This window comes from Crocuta crocuta, unplaced genomic scaffold (assembly GCF_008692635.1).
Source record: "Crocuta crocuta isolate KB4526 unplaced genomic scaffold, BGI_CrCroc_1.0 scaffold80, whole genome shotgun sequence".
NCBI lineage: Eukaryota > Metazoa > Chordata > Mammalia > Carnivora > Hyaenidae > Crocuta > Crocuta crocuta.
Window position 1 is genome coordinate 2,842,368 of NW_027527559.1, and position 20,981 is coordinate 2,863,348.

Below are 20,981 nucleotides of genomic sequence, written 5' to 3' on the forward strand. Positions count from 1 at the left end.
AAACCGTGAGATCATGACCTGAGCAGAAGTCGGATGCTTAACCGACTGAGCACCCAGGCACCCCTCCATTAGATATTCTTTTCTGCTTTGTTGAAGATTAATTGACCATATAGCTGTGGGTTCATTTCTGTGTTTTCTATTCTGTTCTATTGTTCTGTGTGTCTGTTTTTTTGTGCCAGTACCATACTGTCCTGATGACTTTAGCTTTGTAATATAGTTTGAAGGCCAGAATTATGATGCCTCTAGTTTTGCTTTATTTTTTGGCAAGGTTGCTTTGGCTATGCAGGATCTTTGTTGTTGCATAGAAATTTTAGGATTATTTGTTATAGCTCCATAAAAAATGCTGTTGGTATTTGGATAGGGATTGTATTAAATGAGTAGATAGCTTTGGGTAGTAAAGACATTTTAACAATATTTGTTCTTCCAATCCATGACCATGGAATGTCTTTCCATTTCTTTATGGCCTCTTTAGTTTCTTTCATCAATGTTTTATAGTTTTCAGAGGACAAGTATTTCACTTTTTGGGGGAAGTTTCTTCGTAGGTATCTTATTGTTTTGGATGCAATTGTAAATGGGAATGATGCCTTAATTTCTCTTTCTGCAACTTCATGATGAGTGTATAGAAATGCAACAGATTACTGTTGATTTTATATCCTGCTACTTTTCTGAATCATTTATCAATTCTAGTAGATTTTTGGTGTAGTCTTTCAGATTTTCTTTTTCTTTTTCTTTTTTTTTCAAATTTAAATTCAAGTTAGTTGATACACAGTGTAGTCTTGGCTTCAGGAGTAGAACTCGATGATTCATCACTTACATACAACACCCAGTGCTCATCCTGACAAGTGTCCTCCTTAATGCCCGTCACTCATCTAACCCATCTCCCCACCCACCTCCCTCCATCAACACTCAATTTGTTCTCTGTATTTAAGAGCTTCTTATGGTTTTCCTCCCTCTCTATTTTTATCTTATTTTTCCTTCCCCTACCCTATGTTCCTCTGTTGGATTTCTCAAATTCCACATATGAGTAAAATCATATGATATTTATCTTTCTCTGACTGACTGATTTTACTTAGCCTGGCACACTCTAGTTGCATTCACATTGTTGCAAATGGCCATATTTCATTATTTTTTTTATCACTAAGTAGTAGTCCACTGTGTGTGTGTATGTGTGTGTATATACATATATATAATCTTCTTTATCCATTCACCAGTCAATGGACATTTGGGCTCTTTCCAGAATTTGGCTATTGTTGAAAGCACTGCTGTAAACATTGGAATGTATGTGGCCCTTCATGTTAGCATTTTTGTATCTTTTAGATAAATTCCTCATAATGCAATTGCTGGGTCATAGGGTAGTTCTATTAATTTTGGGGGGAAACCTCCTTTCCACAGTGACTAGACCACTTTGCATTCCCACCAACAGTGCAAAAGTGTTTCCCTTTCTCCACATATTCACCAACATCTGTTGTTTCCAGAGTTGTTAACGTTAGCCATTCTGATAGGTGTGAGGTGGTATCTCATTGTGGTTTTGATTTGTATTTAATTGATGGTGAATGATGTTGAGCATCTTTTCATGTGTCTGCTAGCCATCTGGATGTCTTCTTTGGAAAAGTATCTATTCTTGTCTTTTGCCCATTTATTCACTGGATTATTTGTTTTTCAGGTGTTGAGTTTGGTAAGTTGTTTATAGATTTTGGATACTACCCTTTATCTGATATGTCATTTGCAAATATCTTTTCCCATTTCATCAATTGTCTTTTAGTTTTGTTGATTGTTTCCTTTGCAATGCAGGAGTTTTTATCTTGATGAGGTCCCAATATTTCATTTTTTGTTTCCCTTGTCTCTGAAAACATGTCAAGTAAGAAGTTGCTGCAGCCTAAGCCAAAGAGGTTGCTGCCTTGTTCTCCTCTAGGATTTTGACGGTTTCCTGTCTCACATTTAGGTCATATAGACTTACTATATAGAGTATCATATATATTATCTGCAAATAGTGAATGTTTTACTTCTTCTGTGCCTATCTGAATGCCTTTTAATTCTTTTTATTGATCAGTTGCTGTGGCTAGGACTTCCAGTACTATGTTAAATAACAGTGGTGACAGTGGGCATCCCTATCTTTTTTTAAGTTTATTCATTTATTATTTCTGAGAAATAATGAGTGAGTACATACAAGTGGGAGAAGGGCAGATAGAGAGTGGGAGACACAGAATCAGAAGCAGACGAGGTTCTGAGCAGTCAGCACAGAGCCCAACACAGGACTTGAACTCACAAACCATAAGATGATGACCTGAGCTGAAGTCAGACGTTTAACCAACTGAGCCACCCAAACATCCCATCTATCTTCTTGACTGTAGAGGGGAAGCTCTTATTTTTTCCCCATTGAGGATGATATTAGCTGTGGGTTTTTTGTATATTTCCTTTATTATGCTGAGGTCTGTTCCCTCTATACCTACTTTGTGGAGGGTTTTTATCATGAATGAATGTTGTGCTTTGTCAGATGCTTTTTCTGCATCTTTTGAAATGATCATACTGTTCTTATCCTTTCTTTTATTGTCTTTTATTATGATATATCACATTGATATGTAAATATTGAACCACTCTTGCAACTCAGGAATAAATCCCATTTGATCGTGGTGAATGATTTTTTAAATGTATTATTGGATTTAATTTCTTATTATCTTGTTGGGAACTTTTACATCCATGGTCATCAGGGATATTGGGCTATAGTTCTCTTTTTTAGTGGGGTCTTTGTCTGGTTTTGGTGTCAGGGTAATGCTAGCCTCATAGAATGAATTTGGAAGTTTTCCTTCCTTCCTTCCTTTTTTTTTTTTTTTTTTGTAACAGTTTGAGAAGAATAGGTATTAACTGTTCTCTAAATGTTTGGTAGAATTTGCCTGTGAATCCGTCTGATTCTGGACTTAAATTTGTTGAGACTGTTTTGATTATTGATTCAATTTCTTCACTGCTTACTGGTTTTTTCAGTTTTTCTATTTCTTTCTGTTTCAGTTTCGTATGTTTCTAGGAATATATCCATTTCTTCCAGGTTGTCCGATTTGTTGGCATATAGCTTTTCATAGTATTCTCATAATTGTTTGTATTTTATTTAGGTCCTTTCTCTCTCTCTCTCTCTCTCTCTCCTCTGTCTCTGTCTCTTTCTGTCCCTCTCAATAAGTGTGGCTAGAGATATATCAATTTTATTAATATTTTCAAAGAACCAGCTCCTGGTTTCATTAATCTGTTCTATTGGGTTTTTTTTTATAGTCTCTGTATCATTTATTTATGCTCTAATTTATATTATTTCCTTCCTTCTACTGGTTTTAGGTTTTATTTATTGTTCTTTTCCTAGCTCCTTTAGGTGTTAGATTAGATTGTGTATTTGAGATCTTTCTTGCTTCTTGAGATAGACCTGTAAACTACCCTCTCACTTTTGCTGCATCCCGAAGGTTTTGGACCATTGTGTTTTTATTTTCATTTGTTTCCATGTATTTTTTTTTTATTTCTTCTTTTGATTCCCTGGATGACTCATTCATTGCTTAGTAGTATGTTATTTAACCTCCATATATTTGTGGTCTTTCTAAATTTTTTCTTGTGATTGACTTCTAGTTTCATAGCAGTGTTGTCAGAAAGGTACATGACATGACTTAAATCTTCTTGTATTTGTTGTGGCCTGTTTTGTGGCTTAATATGTGATCTATTCTGGAGAATGTTCCATGTGCACCCGAAAAGAATCTCTATTCTGCTCTTTTAGGATGGAGTGTTCTGAATATATCAGTTAAGCCCATCTGGTCCAGTATATCATCCAAAGCTATTATTTCCTGACTGGTTTTCTGTTTAGATGATCTGTCCATTGGTGTAAGTGGGGTGTTAAAGTCCCCTACTATAATGGTGTTATTATCAAGGAGTTTCTTTATGTCTGTTGTTGTTTTACATACTTGGGTGTCTCTCCGTTGGGGGCATAAGTATTTGTAATTGTTAGATCTTCTTGTTGGATAGATCCCTTAATAATGATATAATGTCCTTCTTCATTTCTTGTTCTGGCTCTTGTTTTAAAGTATAATTTGTCTGATGTTAGTACTATGAGCCTGGCTTTGTTTGGCATCCGTTAGCATGATAGATGATTCTCCATACTCTCACTTTCAACAGTTTTTTTTTTTAATGTTTTATTTATTTCTAGGAGAGAGAGAGAGAGACAGAGTGAGCAGGGGAGGGTCAGAGAGAGAGGGAGTCACAGACTGAAACAGGCTTCAGGCTCTGAGCTGGAAGTCAGCACAGAGCCCGACGCGGGGCTCGAACCCATGAACCGCGAGATCATGACCTAAGCGAAAGTCGGACGCTTAACCGACTAAGCCACCCAGGCGCCCCTCCATACTCTCACTTTCAATCCACAGGTGTCTTTAGGACTAAAATGAATTTCTTGTAGGCAAATTGGTCTTGTTTTTGTTTTTGCGGTTTTTTAAAAAATCTATTCTGATACCTATATCTTTTGATTGGAGCATTTAGTCCTTTTATAATCAAAGTAATTATTGATAAATATGTATTTATTGCCACTGTGATTGTTTCTGGAGCTTTTCTCTGATCCTTTCTTGTCTTTGTCACTTTCATGTTTTGCTGATTTTCTTTAACAATGTATTTCAGTTTCTTTCTCTTTATTCTTACATGCTTATTAGTGACTTTTGATGTGTGCTTACTATTAGGTTTGTGTATAATGTCCTGTGGATCTGTGGTTACTATCAGGCTTGTATATAATGTCCTCTGCAAGTAGCATGCTGTCTGTATTAGGTTGATGGTCACTTAACTTTGAACCCATTATTTTCTCCTCTCTTCCACATGGTTTACACATTTGTTGCTGTATTTTCTATTCTTTCTTTGTGAGTTCCCTGACTGATTTTTTTACAGAAATATTTGTTTTTACTGCTTTTGTGTTTCTTGCATTTATACCATCACTTCTGTCTCTCCTATCCATTCAAAGGATCCCCCTTAATATTTCTTGCAGGGCTGGCTTAGTGGTCATGAACTCCTTTAGTTTTATTTGACTGGGAAACTCTTCAACTCTCCTTCTATTCTGAATAATAGCTGTGCTGGCATATCACCTATTATTAATAACCACTTCTATGGTGTAAAGGAATTTTATAAATAAGTTTTTATGTTTTTCTTCCACCTGACTGATAGCTTCTCCAAATTGCAGCCACAAAAGTTATAACTGGACAACAGATCGGGTTTGTGGAAATGAAATTTTATTTTATAGAAATAAATGCCAAACAGATGTAGACCTGCTGACTCTGGGCCACTGAGAGCCCCAGTATCATTACTCAGAGCATCATATGGCATCCTGACCTGTCACTTCCAGTCCAGTGACTGAACCACAAAGCCAGCTATTTTTCTTTCAGAACTTCCTTTCTGAAATCCTGATAGTAATTCATTTATTAAACCCCTAATATCTGCTGGGCAGGTTCCCCCAGGTCTTTATTAAGATAAAGTGGCTATAATCACAGTGCTGACATACAGGAAGATAGGTATTGAGAAGGAATCGACAATGCCCATTGTCGATTTTCAGAGAATGAGATTGGAAATGCATGTATAAGCATGTGTGTGGGAGTGTGAGGGCATTTATGCTATGATTATTCAGTTAATTTCTCAAAGATTGCTCACAGCCTGAATCTCACTAGGGGGATTATCCACTCTCCCATTATTTCAATTCTCCATTCATTCCCTAGTCTTTGAACTAATCTACCATCTACCAGCAAAGCACACACCTCCAGCCAGGCGGAATTGAGGCTTTATAGCTAATACAAGAGGCTTGGTGAGAGGTTTTTAATTCTCTGCAAATGTAAGATTGGCAGAGTGTCTCTGATTATAATGATGCCCGATTCCCCCCAGAGGAAAGCACAATGCACCTTTCCAACTAGGCATATGTGAGTGTCTATTAAGGAAAAGTCTTAGTAATCTGTATAAAACAGATTCATTAAAATGTTGGTCTTAACTCAAATGTCAAAGGCCCATTTTTATATTATGGGAAGGAAAACACAGTAGGCACTTATAAAATTAACTTTCCTGTTTGGGGCTCCTGGGTTAAGCATCTGACTCTTGATTTTGTCTCAGGTCACAAACCATGAGATCAAGTCCCACATTGGGCTCTGCACTGACAGGACAGAGTCCGGTTGGGATTCTCTTTTTGCCCCTCCCCTGCTTGCCGTCTCTCCTCTCTCACAAAATAAATATACAGATAAAAATAATAAGGGGCGCCTGGCTGGCTTAGTTGGTTAAGCGTCCGACTTTCGCTTAGGTCATGATCTCGCGGTTTGTGGGTTCGAGCCCCGCGTCGGGCTCTGTGCTGACTGCCAGCTCAGAGCCTGGAGCCTGTTTCAGTCTGTGACTCCCTCTCTCTCTGACCCTCCCCTGCTCACGCTGTCTCTCTCTCTCTCTCTCCTAGAAATAAATTTTTAAAAACATTAATAATAATAATAATAATACAATAAAATTACCCTTCCGAGGTTATTTAGAATATTAAGTGAATAACACATGTAGACACCTAGACCAAGCCTGGCACATAGTAGGTGCTCAAATAGAGTAACTGCTTGGTAACTGTAGGAACTTACACGGTACCTAACAAATGCTTAAAAAGTTGTGATAATTAACAAATGATTGTTGAAACCTCAACAGTTCTCTGAGCAGCAATCCAATCAGAGAGCTGGTCACAGGGAAGTTCCTTTTTAAAGACTGAAGGGCCCTAACACTGCATCGAAATTCCTACTTTTGGCAAAGCGCAGGCAATCCTTTCACCAATGAGAGTTTTCTACTTCACATACTCCAACACACCTGGTTTATGCACCAAGGAATAAGACAAACAACCTTGGCCTACAGCTCAGAAGTTCAACAAAGGCTATTGTTAGCCATTGCACTAATTCCCCTACCCTAAACTCTGTACCCCTGGTTTAGCAGAGCCGCACAGGTATGACATCTTATTGTCATGTGAAGCCATGTATTGGTTAGAAATTATGTTCAGCTGCTAGTAAAAGACACTCAAAAGGAAGCATAGTCGAAACACATAAAGGTCTGCTTTTCTCATGTATGTAATGCTCCAGGAGTTTAACAGACTTAGAGCTCACAAGGTGAGTCCATGCTCACTAGAGACCCAAGTTCCTTCTAACATTTTGCTCCACTGTTAACATGTAGACACCACTCTCATGGTTGCCCCAAGACTCAAGGAAGCCTCGGTCACTACATCTTATTCCAAACAGGAAAGGGAGGAGGGACAGCTAGGCGGCTCAGCCAGTTAAGCCTCTGACTCTTGACTTTGGCTCAGGTCATGATCTCATGGTTTGTAGGTTTGAGGCCCCACATCAGTGTGGAGCCTGCTTGGGATTCTCTCTCCCTCCCTCTGCCTATCTCTATCAAAATAAATAAATAAACTTTTAAAAGGTAAATAAATAAACGGGAAAGGGAGGAAAGACCAAAGAAGACAAATGTTCTATCAGTAAAGCACATGGCCATACTCAAAAACACAGAAGGCCATGGCCTCAAGTTATAGACCAAATATTTGGTTGACAGCATGTTAGGACTTATTTCCTTTAGTCGTTCATCAGGTTCTTCGGTCCTCTTGCTGGTTCAGTCTGTGACAGAAATGATGTGCGAAGAGAAGAGAAGTCTCTGGATATGCTTGTCATCAGGGAGATTTTCCGTGAACTCCGAGGGCCGGGGCCAGTTTTAGTGACTGATGTGCCATGAGACAACTATGGAAGAACTTCCCCCACTGAGGATTGAGGGTTGGCTTGGGGCCAGGTTGGTTTAGACTCTAATCTAAAAGTAAGAACTCACATGTCAGTGTAGTAGTAATTCACAGAGGAGCAGACACAGAGAAGTACAAATTGAAATCTAAAAGGGAGCTCTATCAGGCCAGTGCCACTGTGTGCCCCACCGCCATGCTCATGCCACAGTATGTGCCACCACTGTGCTACCACCACCCCAAGCTATATGATATGTTGCTTACACTTAACAACCAGGGCTTCTTCCTCATACCTCCATTTGCTTTTACTCCTTCCTTTCCTCTTCCTGGCAGCCCCTAATGGTCCAGCTGGTTTTTCTTTCTTTACATTATTTCCATTACCTTTGGCTAATCTCTCCCTGTGGATGTTCTCTCTTGCTTACCAACAGCAGAGCAGTGGCCACACCAAGAAGTTCCTGGAGACTGGGGGTTCCCTCAACTCCATCATTCTCTGAGGCAGTCAGTGTTTTCTGAATTTTGTGTACAGTGATGTGCAAATCTACAGGCCCCACCCCTTTCCATGCCTAGCGTCTATGCAGATAGACTGGAGGCATGATTGATGCAAAGTAGGACACATTCTCCCCTTCACGATGCTCCCAGCATACTTAAGTCACCATAGAGAAATAAGTAATAAAAATAAAAAAGATAGGTAGAGTTGAGAATCTTGCTTTTTAATCTTACGTTTTTAAAGTGGCATTACCCAACTACCATTCCAATCTACACACATTGGGCATGTTTGTGCACCAGGCTTTGTGTTACGACCTTGACATTCAAGAAAGAGCTCAGAGTTTGCTGTCCAAGAGTGCAGGCAGGAGTAAGAGATTGTTCACTTCAGCAGTCCTCAGGCAACAGGGACTGCCTTTCTGTTTTGATTTCATCATCTTCAAAAGGGAGGCAGCAATAGTATCTGCTTTGCAGGGCTGTGGGCGTAAGTGAGAAGGATGTGAATGCCTGTCCTATAATAAATGCCCAGTTCGTATGAGGCACTACACACGCTCTCAGCAAGGTGCCCCGTTGAGAGTAAATGTATAGATTTAAGAGCATTCCAAGTGCCACAGGTACCCCTGTAGAAGACTAGATGGGGATAATTGGGCTAAAACAAATAGGAAATGGCCAACTCTAGTAAAGGTGTCGAAGAAGGAACTCTTAGAGGACCTGATGACTGCACTTGAGCTTGAGAAGAAAGTAGGAGTTTCCCAGGGGGTAAGTAAGAGGATGTGTGGCTTCCAAGCAGGGATGGCAGTTGAAGCAGAGGCACTGATGACAGAAAACAGCCTGTGCATCTGGGGACAACCTCAGGCAGCTCCGTAGGGTCACAAGGGAGCCAGAATGAGAGGTGGGGCCCAAGGAGAAGAAGGTGTAGATGACAGGGGGCTGCACCTTTCCAGGGAGACCAGCATGAATTTATAGAAAAGAAGGACATATTTAAGTACCCTGAATAAGGGAGTAACCCAGTAAGATTCATAGTGTAAAAATCTCACTCTGGCAGCAGTGTGACTGGAAAAGAGGCAGATAACATGGAAAGTTGGCTAAACCAAGCAGGCCAGAACGTGATGGGAAACATCTGCAAAGCACTCAAAGGAAAAAACTCTCAACCAAGAATCCTACATTTAGCTAAACTATCTGAAAAACGGAAACCAAATGAGACATTCCAAACTGGGAGAATGTGTTGCTAGCACATCCACTTGAGGAGAAATATTAGAGCAAGTTTTTCAGGCTGAAGGCAAGCAACCCTGGATGGTAATTTGAATCCACATTAAAATAACAAAGGTCACCAGTAAATGCAATCCCGTAATTATGATAGATAGATAGTATAAAGGTATATTTCCTCCCTTTCCTTCTCTTAACTGATTTTTTTTTAATGTTTGCTTATTTTTGAAAGAGAGGGAGAGATAGAGAGTGAGCAGGGGAGGGACAAAGAGAGAGGTAGACACAGAATCTGAAGCAGGCTCCAGTCTCTGAGCTGTCAGCACAGAGCCTGACATGGGGCTCAAACTCACAAACTGGAAGATCATGACCTGAGCCAAAGTCAGATGCTTAACTGTCTGAGCCACCACCCGGGTGCCTCTGGTTTTAAAATTAACTGTTTAAAACTGCACATATATATGTTTATTATTTATATGTATAAAGGTGTATTCTTGGGCCTATAACATTCAGAAACATATTTGTCAACAACAACACAAAAGAAGTGGGTGTGAGGAAAATTGTATTAAGCTGGGGAAATGATATCAAATGGTAACGCAAATTCACAGGAACGACAAAAGGAAGCAGAAATGATAAATAAGGTTAATAAATCAAAAACTGTAAATATATACTTTCTCTTCTTTCAGCTTCTTAAGAAGACATTAAATTGTATAAAATAGTAATTAGAACAACATATTTGAGGGGTTTATAACATATACAGAAGTAATAAGTATAACAACACCAAAAGGGAGAGCAAGGAATGGATTTTTTAGGAATAATGTTTCTGAATCTCAGTGGAATTTAGTATAAATCTAACAGTTTATGGTAAATTAAGGTACATATGATATGCTCTATAGCAACCACTAAGGAAATAACTTTTTAAATGTAGTGAAAAAGTAATGGAAGAAGTAAAAATGGTACATTGGAAAACCTTCACTAATGCAAAAGAAAGCATTAAGGAGGAAAAAAAGGAACCAAAAAGACATGAGACATGTAGAAAACAAACTAAACCAGTGGATTCAGATCCAATTATAGCAATAATATTAAATGTGAATGGGTTAAACAATATAATCAAATGACAGAGATTATTAGACTGGATAAAAACAAAAACAACCAAGACCCAAGTCTATGCTGTTACACAGGAGATACACTTCATATTCAAAGATACAAATAGATTGAAATTAAAAGGGTGGGGAAATATCTATCATCCAAACAGCAATCATAAGAAAGCCAGAGTGGCCATGCTAATAACAGGCAAAGACTTTACAATAAAAAGTATTACTAGGGATTCAGAGGGACATTTTTTAGTGATAAAAGGGTCAATCTACCAAGAAGACAAAACAACCCAACAACAGACCCCCGAAATGCAGGAAGCCAAACAAACAAACAAACAAACAAACATAACAACAAAAGAAAACCTGACAAAAATGAAGGGAGGAAACAACTAAATAAGAGTAGTTGGAGCTTTCAATACTTTAGTAGTGAGCAGAGCAAGCAGAACAGCAAGATCTATAAGGCACAGAAGCCACAAGAAGCACCATGAGCCCTAATGCCTCTCTTTGGAACACTTGATGCGAGCAGAATGCACATTCTTCTCAGGTGCTTATTGCCCAGGATTGGTGACATGTTAGGACACCACACACCTGTCAACTGAATCATACCAAAGGTCTTTTCTGGTCATAATGAAACAAAGACTAGAAATCACGATCAGAAGGAAAACTGGATAATTTACAAATATGTGAAAATAAACATACTCTAAAACAACTGGTGTGTCAAAGAGGAAATCACAAGAGAAATTAGAAAATATTTAAAGAAGAATGAAAAAAAAAAAAACCCCACAGCATTCAAGTACATATGGATTCAGTGATAGCAGTACCCAAAGGGAAATGCATAGCTCTAAATGCCCTTTAAAACAGAAAACCCTCAGGTTAGTAACCTAAACTTTCACCTAAGACACTGGGTAAAAGGTACAAATGAAACCTAAAGCCAGCAGAAAGAAGGAAATAATGAAGATCATGGTGGAAATAAATGAAGTAGAGAATACATAAGCAATTTGAGAAAAATCAACAAAACTTAATTTGGTTCTTTGTAAACATCAACAAAATAGATAGATTTTTCATGAGATTGCCCTAATTAAAAAAAGAAGACTTAGGGTGCCTGGGTGGCTCAGTCAGTTGAGCATCTGACTGTTGATTTCAGCTCAGGTCGTGATCTGATTTCGGCTCAGGGGAACAAGCCCCACGTTGGGCTCTACGCTGACAGCCTGCTTGGGATTCTCTTTCTCTCTCCCTCTCTCTCTCTGTCCCTCCCCCACCTGAACATGCCCATTCTCTCTCTCTCTCTCAAAATAAACTTAAAAGAAAAAGAAAAGACTCATATTACTAAATTCAGAAATGAAAAGGGGAACATTACTACCAACATTATAGAAATTAAATGGATTATAAAGGAGTGCTATGAATAACTATATGCCAATAAATTTGATAAATGGGCTGCCAATAAATTTGATAAATGGGCTGAAATGGACAAGTTCCTAGAAATATAAAATAATGAAGCTGAGTCAAGAAGAAATAGCCTGAATCAACCTATAACAAGTGAAGAGATTTAATTCATAACCAAAACATTATCCATGAAGAAACACCCAGGGCTACATGCTTCAGTAATGAAATATACCAAAACATTTAAAGAGGAATTAATGCCAATTTTTCACAAAATCCTCTAAAAAATAGAAGAGTAAGGGCCATTTCCCAACTCATTATAAGAGAGCAGCACTAACCTGATACCAAAACCAGACCAAGGCATCACAAGAAAATAAAACTTTAGAACAATATCTTTTGTGAATATGCATGCAAAAATAATCTAAAAATATTAGCAAACCAAATCCAGCAGCATATAAAAAGAATTACACACCATGATCAAGTGGGGTTTTTCCCAGGCATACTAGGTTGTTTTAACTTCTGAAAATCAATTAATGTAATACACCTTATTGATGGGTTAAGAAACAAATGCCATGTGATCATCTCAATAAATGCAGAAAAAGCATTTGACAAAACCCAAAATGAAAACTACTAAACAAAGAACAAGTGGACACTTTCTCAATCTGATAAAAGGCATCTATGAAAACCCACAGCTGATCTCATACTCAGTGGTGAAAGCTTTGACGCTTTCCCCCTAAGATGAGAAACAAGACAAAAAATTTCACTATCACCACTCCTATTCAACATTGTAATGGAGGCTCTAGGCAGGGCAATTAAGCAAGAATGAATAAAATAAAGACATTCTGGCTGGAATAAAAGTAAAACTATATCTCATGAACTTTTTAATAGAAAAGCCTAAGGAATTCTCAAAAAAAACAAACAAACTGGTAGAACTAATAAGTAAATACAGCACATTTGCAGAATGTGAGTTCATTTTTGTAAAAATCAATTGTATTTCTCTACCCTTCAATGAATAATCCAAAAATGAAGGCAAGAAAACAATTCCATTTAAATAGTACCAAAAAGAAAAATAATATTTAGAAAGCAGTTTAATAGAAGAACTGTAAAACTTATAGCCTGAAAAATACAAAACACTGTTGAAAGAAAGTAAACAAGAGGTCTAAATGGAAAGGTATCTCATGTTCATGGATTGGAAGCCTTAATATTTTTTAAATGACAATACTACCCAAATTGATCTACAGGACTCAACACGATCCCTATCAGAATACTACTAGTTTCTTTGTAGAAATGGACAAGCTGATCTTAAAATTCATATGGAAACTCACAGGACCCAGGAAAACCAAAATATCTTGAAAAAGAAGAACAAAGTTGGAGAACTCAGACTTCCTAACTTCAAAACTTAGCTGCAAAGCAACAGGAGTCAAGACAGTGTGATAGGAACATGAAGATAGGCATAAAGATCAATGGAATAAAATTGACAGTCCAGAAATAAACCCATATATCTATGGTCAGCTGATTTCTGGCAAAGATCCTTAGGCCATTCAATGGGGGAAAGGATACAATTAAGTAAAGCTGAAATAAAGTTATAAACAGGAGTTCCATTTTGTACATGTTGAGTAGGCATGTTGGTGAAACCCAAGAATGGAAATGTCCAGAAGACCATTCTCTATGCGGGTCTTGAAGTCAGAGAATTCAGGCTGTCAATACAAATTTGCATGTCATCATACAATCAGGTGGTAATGGAGGCCGTCAATATTTTTCCACATTGTTACAGTATCTTTGTTCCAAAATTTTCCCATGGTCCTTTCCCTCAATGGCAGGTTTCCTAACCCGATGTGGGGTGGTCTCCTCCCTTCTCCACATTCCTGACCATTCTCCTCCTTGAGTGCAGAGAGTGGTCTACACTCTATGCAAGACCCCTTCCTCCCCAAAAGCCATCAATTCCTAGCTAGAAGCAGATTATGAACTTCAAATTCCAGGTTTCCATCTCACTAGAAAGGTCCCCTTGAAGAAACTTTCTGAAAACATGGAGCTTAGATACCTTATCACTAAATTCCCCCTTTTGCCTTCCTTTCTCACATTTTCCTTAAGCAGACAGAGCTCCCATTCAGTGCTTCAAAGGAGGCAGGATGAGTCAGTTCTTGCCACTCACATATGCTAGAAAACATCATAATCGACACATCAGAATCCTAACCAATCTAAATTCAAAACATTAAATTAAACCACATGCAGGCACTTTACCGGAATAGTCCCCCAAGGTGGAGAGTAAGATAACGTATCTGAAAAAAAAACACCTCCCATTATGGCACTGGGATACTGCTGGTAAAGTTTAACTGCCAGTCATGATTTCTTTAATATCTATTCCCATTAACCGATATTAAATGATGAAACAAAGGCCCATAGAGGAAATCAATATGGTTACTAGTCAATCATTTTTAGTTGGTATTTAGGTTTTATAAACAAGATAAGAAAATGTGTATAGTGATTTTAGCAGGTATGCAGTATATGATAGATGCACAATAAAACTGCATTTCTTCCCTTAACATTCTCATTCAGCTAATATTTTTAATGTCTATTTATTTTTGAGAGAGAGAGAGAGAGAGTGTGTGTGTGTGTAAGCAGGAGAGAAGCAGAGAGAGAGGAAGACACAGAATCGGAAGCAGGCTCCAGGCTCTGAGCTGTCAGCACAGAGCCTGATGTTGGGCTCGAACTCACAGACCATGAGATTGTGACACAAGCTGAAGTTGGATGCTTAACCAACTGAGCCACCCAGTTGGTTTTTTTGATGGCTTATTACATGTTAGGAATCATGATGAGTATTTCCTCATATTCTTTCATTCTGCCCTCTGCTTCTCAACAACCTTGAGAATTACATGCTCCTATCTCCACTTAACAGTTAAAAACATTGCAGCTCAGAAAGCCTACATCATTAATTCCAGGTCATCTTGCTAAAAAGTGGTCTATCTGAGGCTGTATTTCATGCCCTCTGACTTCAAACCCAGAGGTCCTTGCCATCCACCGCACACAGTCATTCTTCATTCTTTTCCCCATGCATTTACCGTCAGTCAAAATACCCACACCTGTGACCCTCATCCTGTCTTAGAACTTCCTTTTCTTTTATCCTCAGTAGAATCTGAAACATAACAGTAGACCTTCTTAACCCTAATCCCATCTCCGCCGCCTTCTCTGGACTACCTCCACACTCTGTAGTCCTCCTTTCTCCACCTCTTCTCACCTTTGCCTCTACTACAAAATCTTATCCGGATGAAATGTGCTTGAAGATTAGGTAAAGATTAAACTCCTTGATGACTTAAGGGCCCAGGTCAAGTCACCAAGTTTACTCAATGCCATGCTAGCCGGTCAATTAATGGTTCTTGGTATCTACCTATGCCAGGCACGTGTGTGTGTGTGTGTGTGTCTGTGTGTGTAAATTAGCTCTCATCCTCATGACCACTGTTTTCCAAATAAGGAAACCAGAGCTCCAAATGCTTTCCCCTGGTCACAGAGCCGGGAGGTAACAGATCAGCTCACACCCAGAGCCATCTGATTGCACACAGTATGCTCTTTGCTCTATAACAGAAATCCTCAAATATCTGTCCATAAACAGAGGGCCAGATGATCACAGACTTCCCACCAACCCCCAGCAAAATAGGAATAGAACCATATTATAAATGTAGGGGGTATAGTCCGGGTCAGTATAAAGACACATTGTTGACAAGAACCATTTTTTATGCTGAGATTATGTCCTTCCTGCCTTTTTGGTGTTCAAGTCTCTTTTCTTTATGCAATGATCATGAAAATAAGTGGCAATTCTTTTCAGTGGTTTGATGGTAATGTTCCTTCTTGGTACTATGAAAAGTAGGCAACTCTATGGCAGTTCTCTATGTCCCACCTATATAATGTCTATCAAAAAGATCCAAATGAAATATTTATATGTCATCAGCTAACCCCAAAATGGTGATTTGTGTTTCAGACTGATACTTTGAAATAGATTTTGTCAAGAGTAATACTCTTTGGAAAGCAATTAAAGGATAAGAGGTCATAGGATAAGAAGCAAAAGGCAGAGAGGAGGCCAGCAGGGCAGGGGCTAAGTGTACCGGCAGTGCACAGGGTGGAGAGGGAAACCGTGGTTTAACACCTTTCCCAAGGATTTTTCCTTGGTTTTTATAAATGCAATTGAGAATTAAACTTCTCAGCTAGACATTGCGTCTCTAAAATCTCTCCTGAAACATTTTTCATGTATATTACTACCTCCCTTATCCTCTGAATAGTGTATGTATAAGATCTTAGGTATTACCAGCCCCCTTTGTGAACTAAGCAGACAGATAAAGAGAGAAAGATCTTTTTTCCATATCTTCCTGTTGGATTGATAATCACTATTCTCTCTTTAAAATATATTCCTGCATTCAAACTGTTCTTCTGTTCTCAAGAACAACAGGTATTTTCTCTGTCCTTTCCCCAGCCCTCCCCATCCAGTGTAATATAATATCCCTCCACTGTAATATAATAATCATCCACTGTAATGTAATATCCCTCCACGGTAATATAATATTCATCCACTCTAATGTAATATCCCTCCACTATAATAACATCCATCCACTGTAATATAATATTTATCCACTGTAATATAACACCCATCCACTGTAATATAATATTCATTCACTGTAGTATAACACCCATCCACTGTAATATAATAACCATCCACTATAATATAACACCCACCAATTATAATATAACACCCATCTACTGTAATACAACACCAACTCACTATAATACAACACCCACCCACTGTAATATAACACCCATCCACTGTAATATAACACACACCCACTGTATTAACAAGCATCCAATGTCTTTAACAAGCAGACCCCACTTGTAAGCGGTTTCCCTGCAGGCATTCTTTCATCAGTCACTTGTTCGAACAGAGAACACGTTTTGCCATAAAACAATATAAATGGTGATTATGTTTTCAAAGTCCCTCCTAAATGTTTGTTTAACGTGCACAAACCTGAGGCACAGCCTAGTTAGAAAGTGCAGCTTCGAGGCCTCTATTCAGAGCAGACAGAAGAGAGTATGTACATGAAAGCCCTTCCAGCATTTTCCCTGAGCACGGGGCTGACAGAGAGTTCGATGGAAGGCAGGTGCAGGGCCCTCCCCCCGCCTCCCTCTCCATCTGCAGACCCACCCCTCATCTTTCCCTCTGCACCCACTCCCCAAATATTCTAAGCTTTAGAGCTCTCTTCTTCAAACCTTCCGTTCCTCCATACAACTGTGTCAGGGAAGCGAGAAGACACAGCCTAGTGAACAAAGATTAACATGCAAATGATTTTTAATAAAGGACTACAGATGTCAGAGCCTGGAAGAGTGAACAAAAGAAATGTAGGAGCCGGTGTGCCTCGGCCATTCCTGTTTTCCTCCAGCTTTGCCCTGACTGCTCTCCTGAGATGTTGCAGTCACTCCTAATAGCTGCCCCATCCCTGCACATGGTATCCACGCCCTGGTGACACAGTAAATGCTGTGGAAACACAGTAAATGCTTCCCACTTTTATCTGTGCTGCAGTGATTGGTAGAGCTCAATCCCTGGCCCACGGGAAGGTTCTAACGGCCCTCCTGAAAAAGGAGTTTGGGACACTCAGCATCTACTCCTGTCTACAATAGTCAACCAAGCAGCTCAACCCAGTTGTCACTGTGGCCCGACTACTTCTTTCCCAGTGTGCAGTCCCACCCAGTGTCCAAACAGCTCTGTCCCCAGCCTGCACTCAGAGCCACCTGCCAGGCACATTCGGGAGGTGGCTGTCATCTGTGGCAGCAGGAAACTGCCCCACGCTCCAAGCACCAGCAGAAACTGGCTGACCTCTCAGGGCAGGGTGGGGTGTCGTGTCCACCCTGGGAATGTGCCCTTGGGGGACTCCGAACCGATGAAGAAGGAACTTTCTCACACTTGAGACCAAGTCTGCCTAACTGCCTACATGCTGAACCATACGAGTCATGCTGATTCATAGGAGTCACAGTGTGTTTCACAAGAGGCAACGCAGATCACAAAGAGATGTATTCAACAGTGTTCTGAGTGATCACTGCGTGGTGGTTGCTGATCCAGAAAAAGAAACTTAATCTACAATTCAGTCATATAATCTTTCCAGGAAACAAAAGCTATTTAATTCAATTCAACTGATTTAAAAGCAGAGGCTCAGTTATCTGGAAATTTCTTGCTTCTGATCCTTATCTGTTGACTGTTTGCATATGTGTTTATTTGTTCTGCATTGTTGGTTCAATCTTTCCTCCATGGCTGCAAAGCAAGAAGCCCATGAATAAAAAGCCCCCCCCCCCGAAAGGGCTTTCAATTGATTCTTGGATGAGAATCTAAGCCCACAGAGTCATGTATGGAGGGGGTGGGAGATAATTGAAACAGTAAATAAAGCACCAAAAATATGTGTAGAGTTCCCTTCAAAAGCCAGCATGTCTTTTTTTAAATTATAGGAACGTGTTGCTATAACATATAGAATAATTCTAAGAATCATTAATTAATAATTCCAATAATAATTCTAAGAATATATCTGTTTAGGCTGTTTAGAGCAAATGATTCCCAAATTAGTGGTCCTAGAATCTCAGGAACGTGGAAGAGTAATGATACAGCATGTGTGTGTGTGTGTGTGTGTGTGTGTGTGTGTGACACAGAGATGTAGAGAGAGAGACGTGCACTTAAAGTTCACAACAGCCCTGACTATATATGCCGGAGTAACACCATGTCACCGTCAGTCGGTGAAAACCTCTTATTAACATCATTTATGAAATAACACTTCTTCCAGCTATGACGAACGAAAAAGAAAAATGGAAAAAGACTATCCAAAGAATACTGAAGAGGAATTTTCAGGAGTTAATGGCCAAATAGATGCTGCTGTGGAATTAAACGGTGAGTGTTTCCACCAAAAACTTTCTTAGTAGAAACTGTAACAAGAAATCTGGGCTTTGCTTTCAAATGACAGAAAACAGGTTTCCAAATGGGAGTCCTTGGTTCTTATTTTTGGACCTGAGTCCCTTATAAATTTAGCTAACCAGATTACTGGAAGGGGTATAAAATGTCTGCATCAAGGTTCTCTTTTTGCAAATAGAAAGTTTTAAAAATACATTTTGAAGCCCATGAGTGAAAACTGCCTTCTTCATCATGAAAGTGCACATATTCTCAACCCCTCCCCGGCCCAGGGCCTTTCCCCACCCCATCACCCAACTCCTGAAATTTATCATGTAGCCGGGAAAAGTTGAATTGAACAGAACCGGGTGGAATAAGAGTGATTGAATCTTGTGGACCAGTCTACACACTCTTCCGGAGTATATAGCACAGAGCTGGATTCCATTCAGAAATTCAAGACCCTTCCAGATACGTTCTCTGCTCTTGTGGAATAGCTAATTTACTCTCAGAAATGGCCCTCCATCCAACATAGATAAGATTCCTAGAAAACAAGACAGTTTATAATTTCATAGAGTTGTGTGGCCATCTTCACAACAGCAACGGGCGATCTGAGGAAGAAAAGATGAGATCCAGCATCCACAACTGGAGATTTCACGGTGGGACTTCAGCTGAGTTTTACAGAATGGCCAGTGGTTCACTAAGGAGAGACTGGGGAGGGGATTTCTGGGAGGGCATCCCCCAGCAGAAGGTGACAGATGACTGACAAGTCAGAGACCCTGTGCTCCACCTGACAAACCCCCAGTTCCCCTCAAGTCTTCCATTTATGGATCTTCAAGTCATCTTCAGTAACCACATTTTCAACTTTGTCTCTTTTAGGCTACATTTACTTCTTTTCAGGACCAAAAGCGTACAAGTACGATACCGAGAAGGAAGATGTGGTCAGTGTGCTGAAATCTAGCTCCTGGATTGGCTGCTAGACAGGAAGGTCTCGTGTTTTCTAAGGAATGAACGCGAGCGCAAGCAGCTGGTTCCTTGTCCGTAAGGACTAACGCAGAATGTAGGATAGGGATCCTTCCCGTGGCCTTCAATCCTAAAGGCAGTTTCAAGTTCATCAAAAATAATTATGCTTCTAAATTTCTTCATGGTTATGAATTCTTAATTTTAATCTAAATGGGAAATTTCTACAGATGGTCAACTTCACATAAAATCAGAATCAACACAATACTCTCTTCTGTGAGACACCCACTGGTTTTATTTCTTACCTAATATACTGAGGCAAATTGATAAATTTGGGTTTTTATTTCTGATTTGTGGATTCCCTGACATGTATTGTCATTCTTTAAAAAGGACATATCATCGCCATACAAATTTTAATTATTCTTTACAGTAGTGGCTTCCGTAGCCTTTATATTTGTTGTGACGAGTATAAAGGTGTCCATCTGTACTTTGAACATATCACAAACAAAATACCATGAAAATTTTATTTCTCTTTTTTTTTGTATTTAGCTCTGTGCTCACTGTCTTTGAAGCAGGTTGTGGTGGGCAAACTCACTCAAATGCATTTTCAGACTAGGCAGGAGATGGACACTTTGCAACAGGAAAACTTTTAACACCAGCCAATAAAAATGCTGTGTAAGAACTGTTCCTCATTTCTCTTCTCAGTCAATATCTACTAGCTTCCATCACATGTTATTTGGCAACAGACTCCATGAACCTAGAGAAAACCCAAAACTGGAGATAGTATGTATGCAGACACAGGAGAAATGACAGATATTCTGTCCGTTTCCTGCCTCCTGACAATAAAACATCTACCGTGACACTGCCTCTAACCACCCACGTGAGTCTTTTCAGAGTAGTTTCCCATGTAGGGGAGTTTGTATGTTTAGTTTTTCTTCAAGCTAAACCTTTTCTCTTTCTTACCTACTCACCAGTATAGATAAAACACAGCTGTTTGTCATTCTTGTGATTTTTTTTTTTAATCTGACCTTCTAGAATGTAAGGAGTCAAAAGATGAAGTGATCCTAACATTAGATGATAAATATATTTAGTAGACTTCCCAGGCTGCCCAGGATGTCAGCTGTTACTGTTGTGTCCTTTACCAAATGCCTTCCTCGTGTTGAGAAGCGATGGGGCTAAGTGCCTGGGTGGCTCAGTTGGTTGAGTATCTGACTCTTGATATTATCTCAAGCTGACAGCA

At 39.3% G+C, this 20,981-nt stretch overlaps 1 protein-coding gene across 1 annotated transcript in view; it reads left to right on the top strand.

The window, feature by feature from the left end:
• Positions 1–19,761, top strand: part of MMP20 (matrix metallopeptidase 20) — a 55,611-nt gene extending 35,850 nt beyond the window's left edge. The window contains exons 9-10 of the mRNA XM_077769966.1: positions 18,684–18,787; positions 19,661–19,761. Of these exons, the coding sequence (XP_077626092.1) occupies positions 18,684–18,787; positions 19,661–19,761 (205 nt within the window). The remainder of the gene's footprint in view (positions 1–18,683; positions 18,788–19,660) is intronic.
• Positions 19,762–20,981: the final 1,220 nt, after the last annotated feature.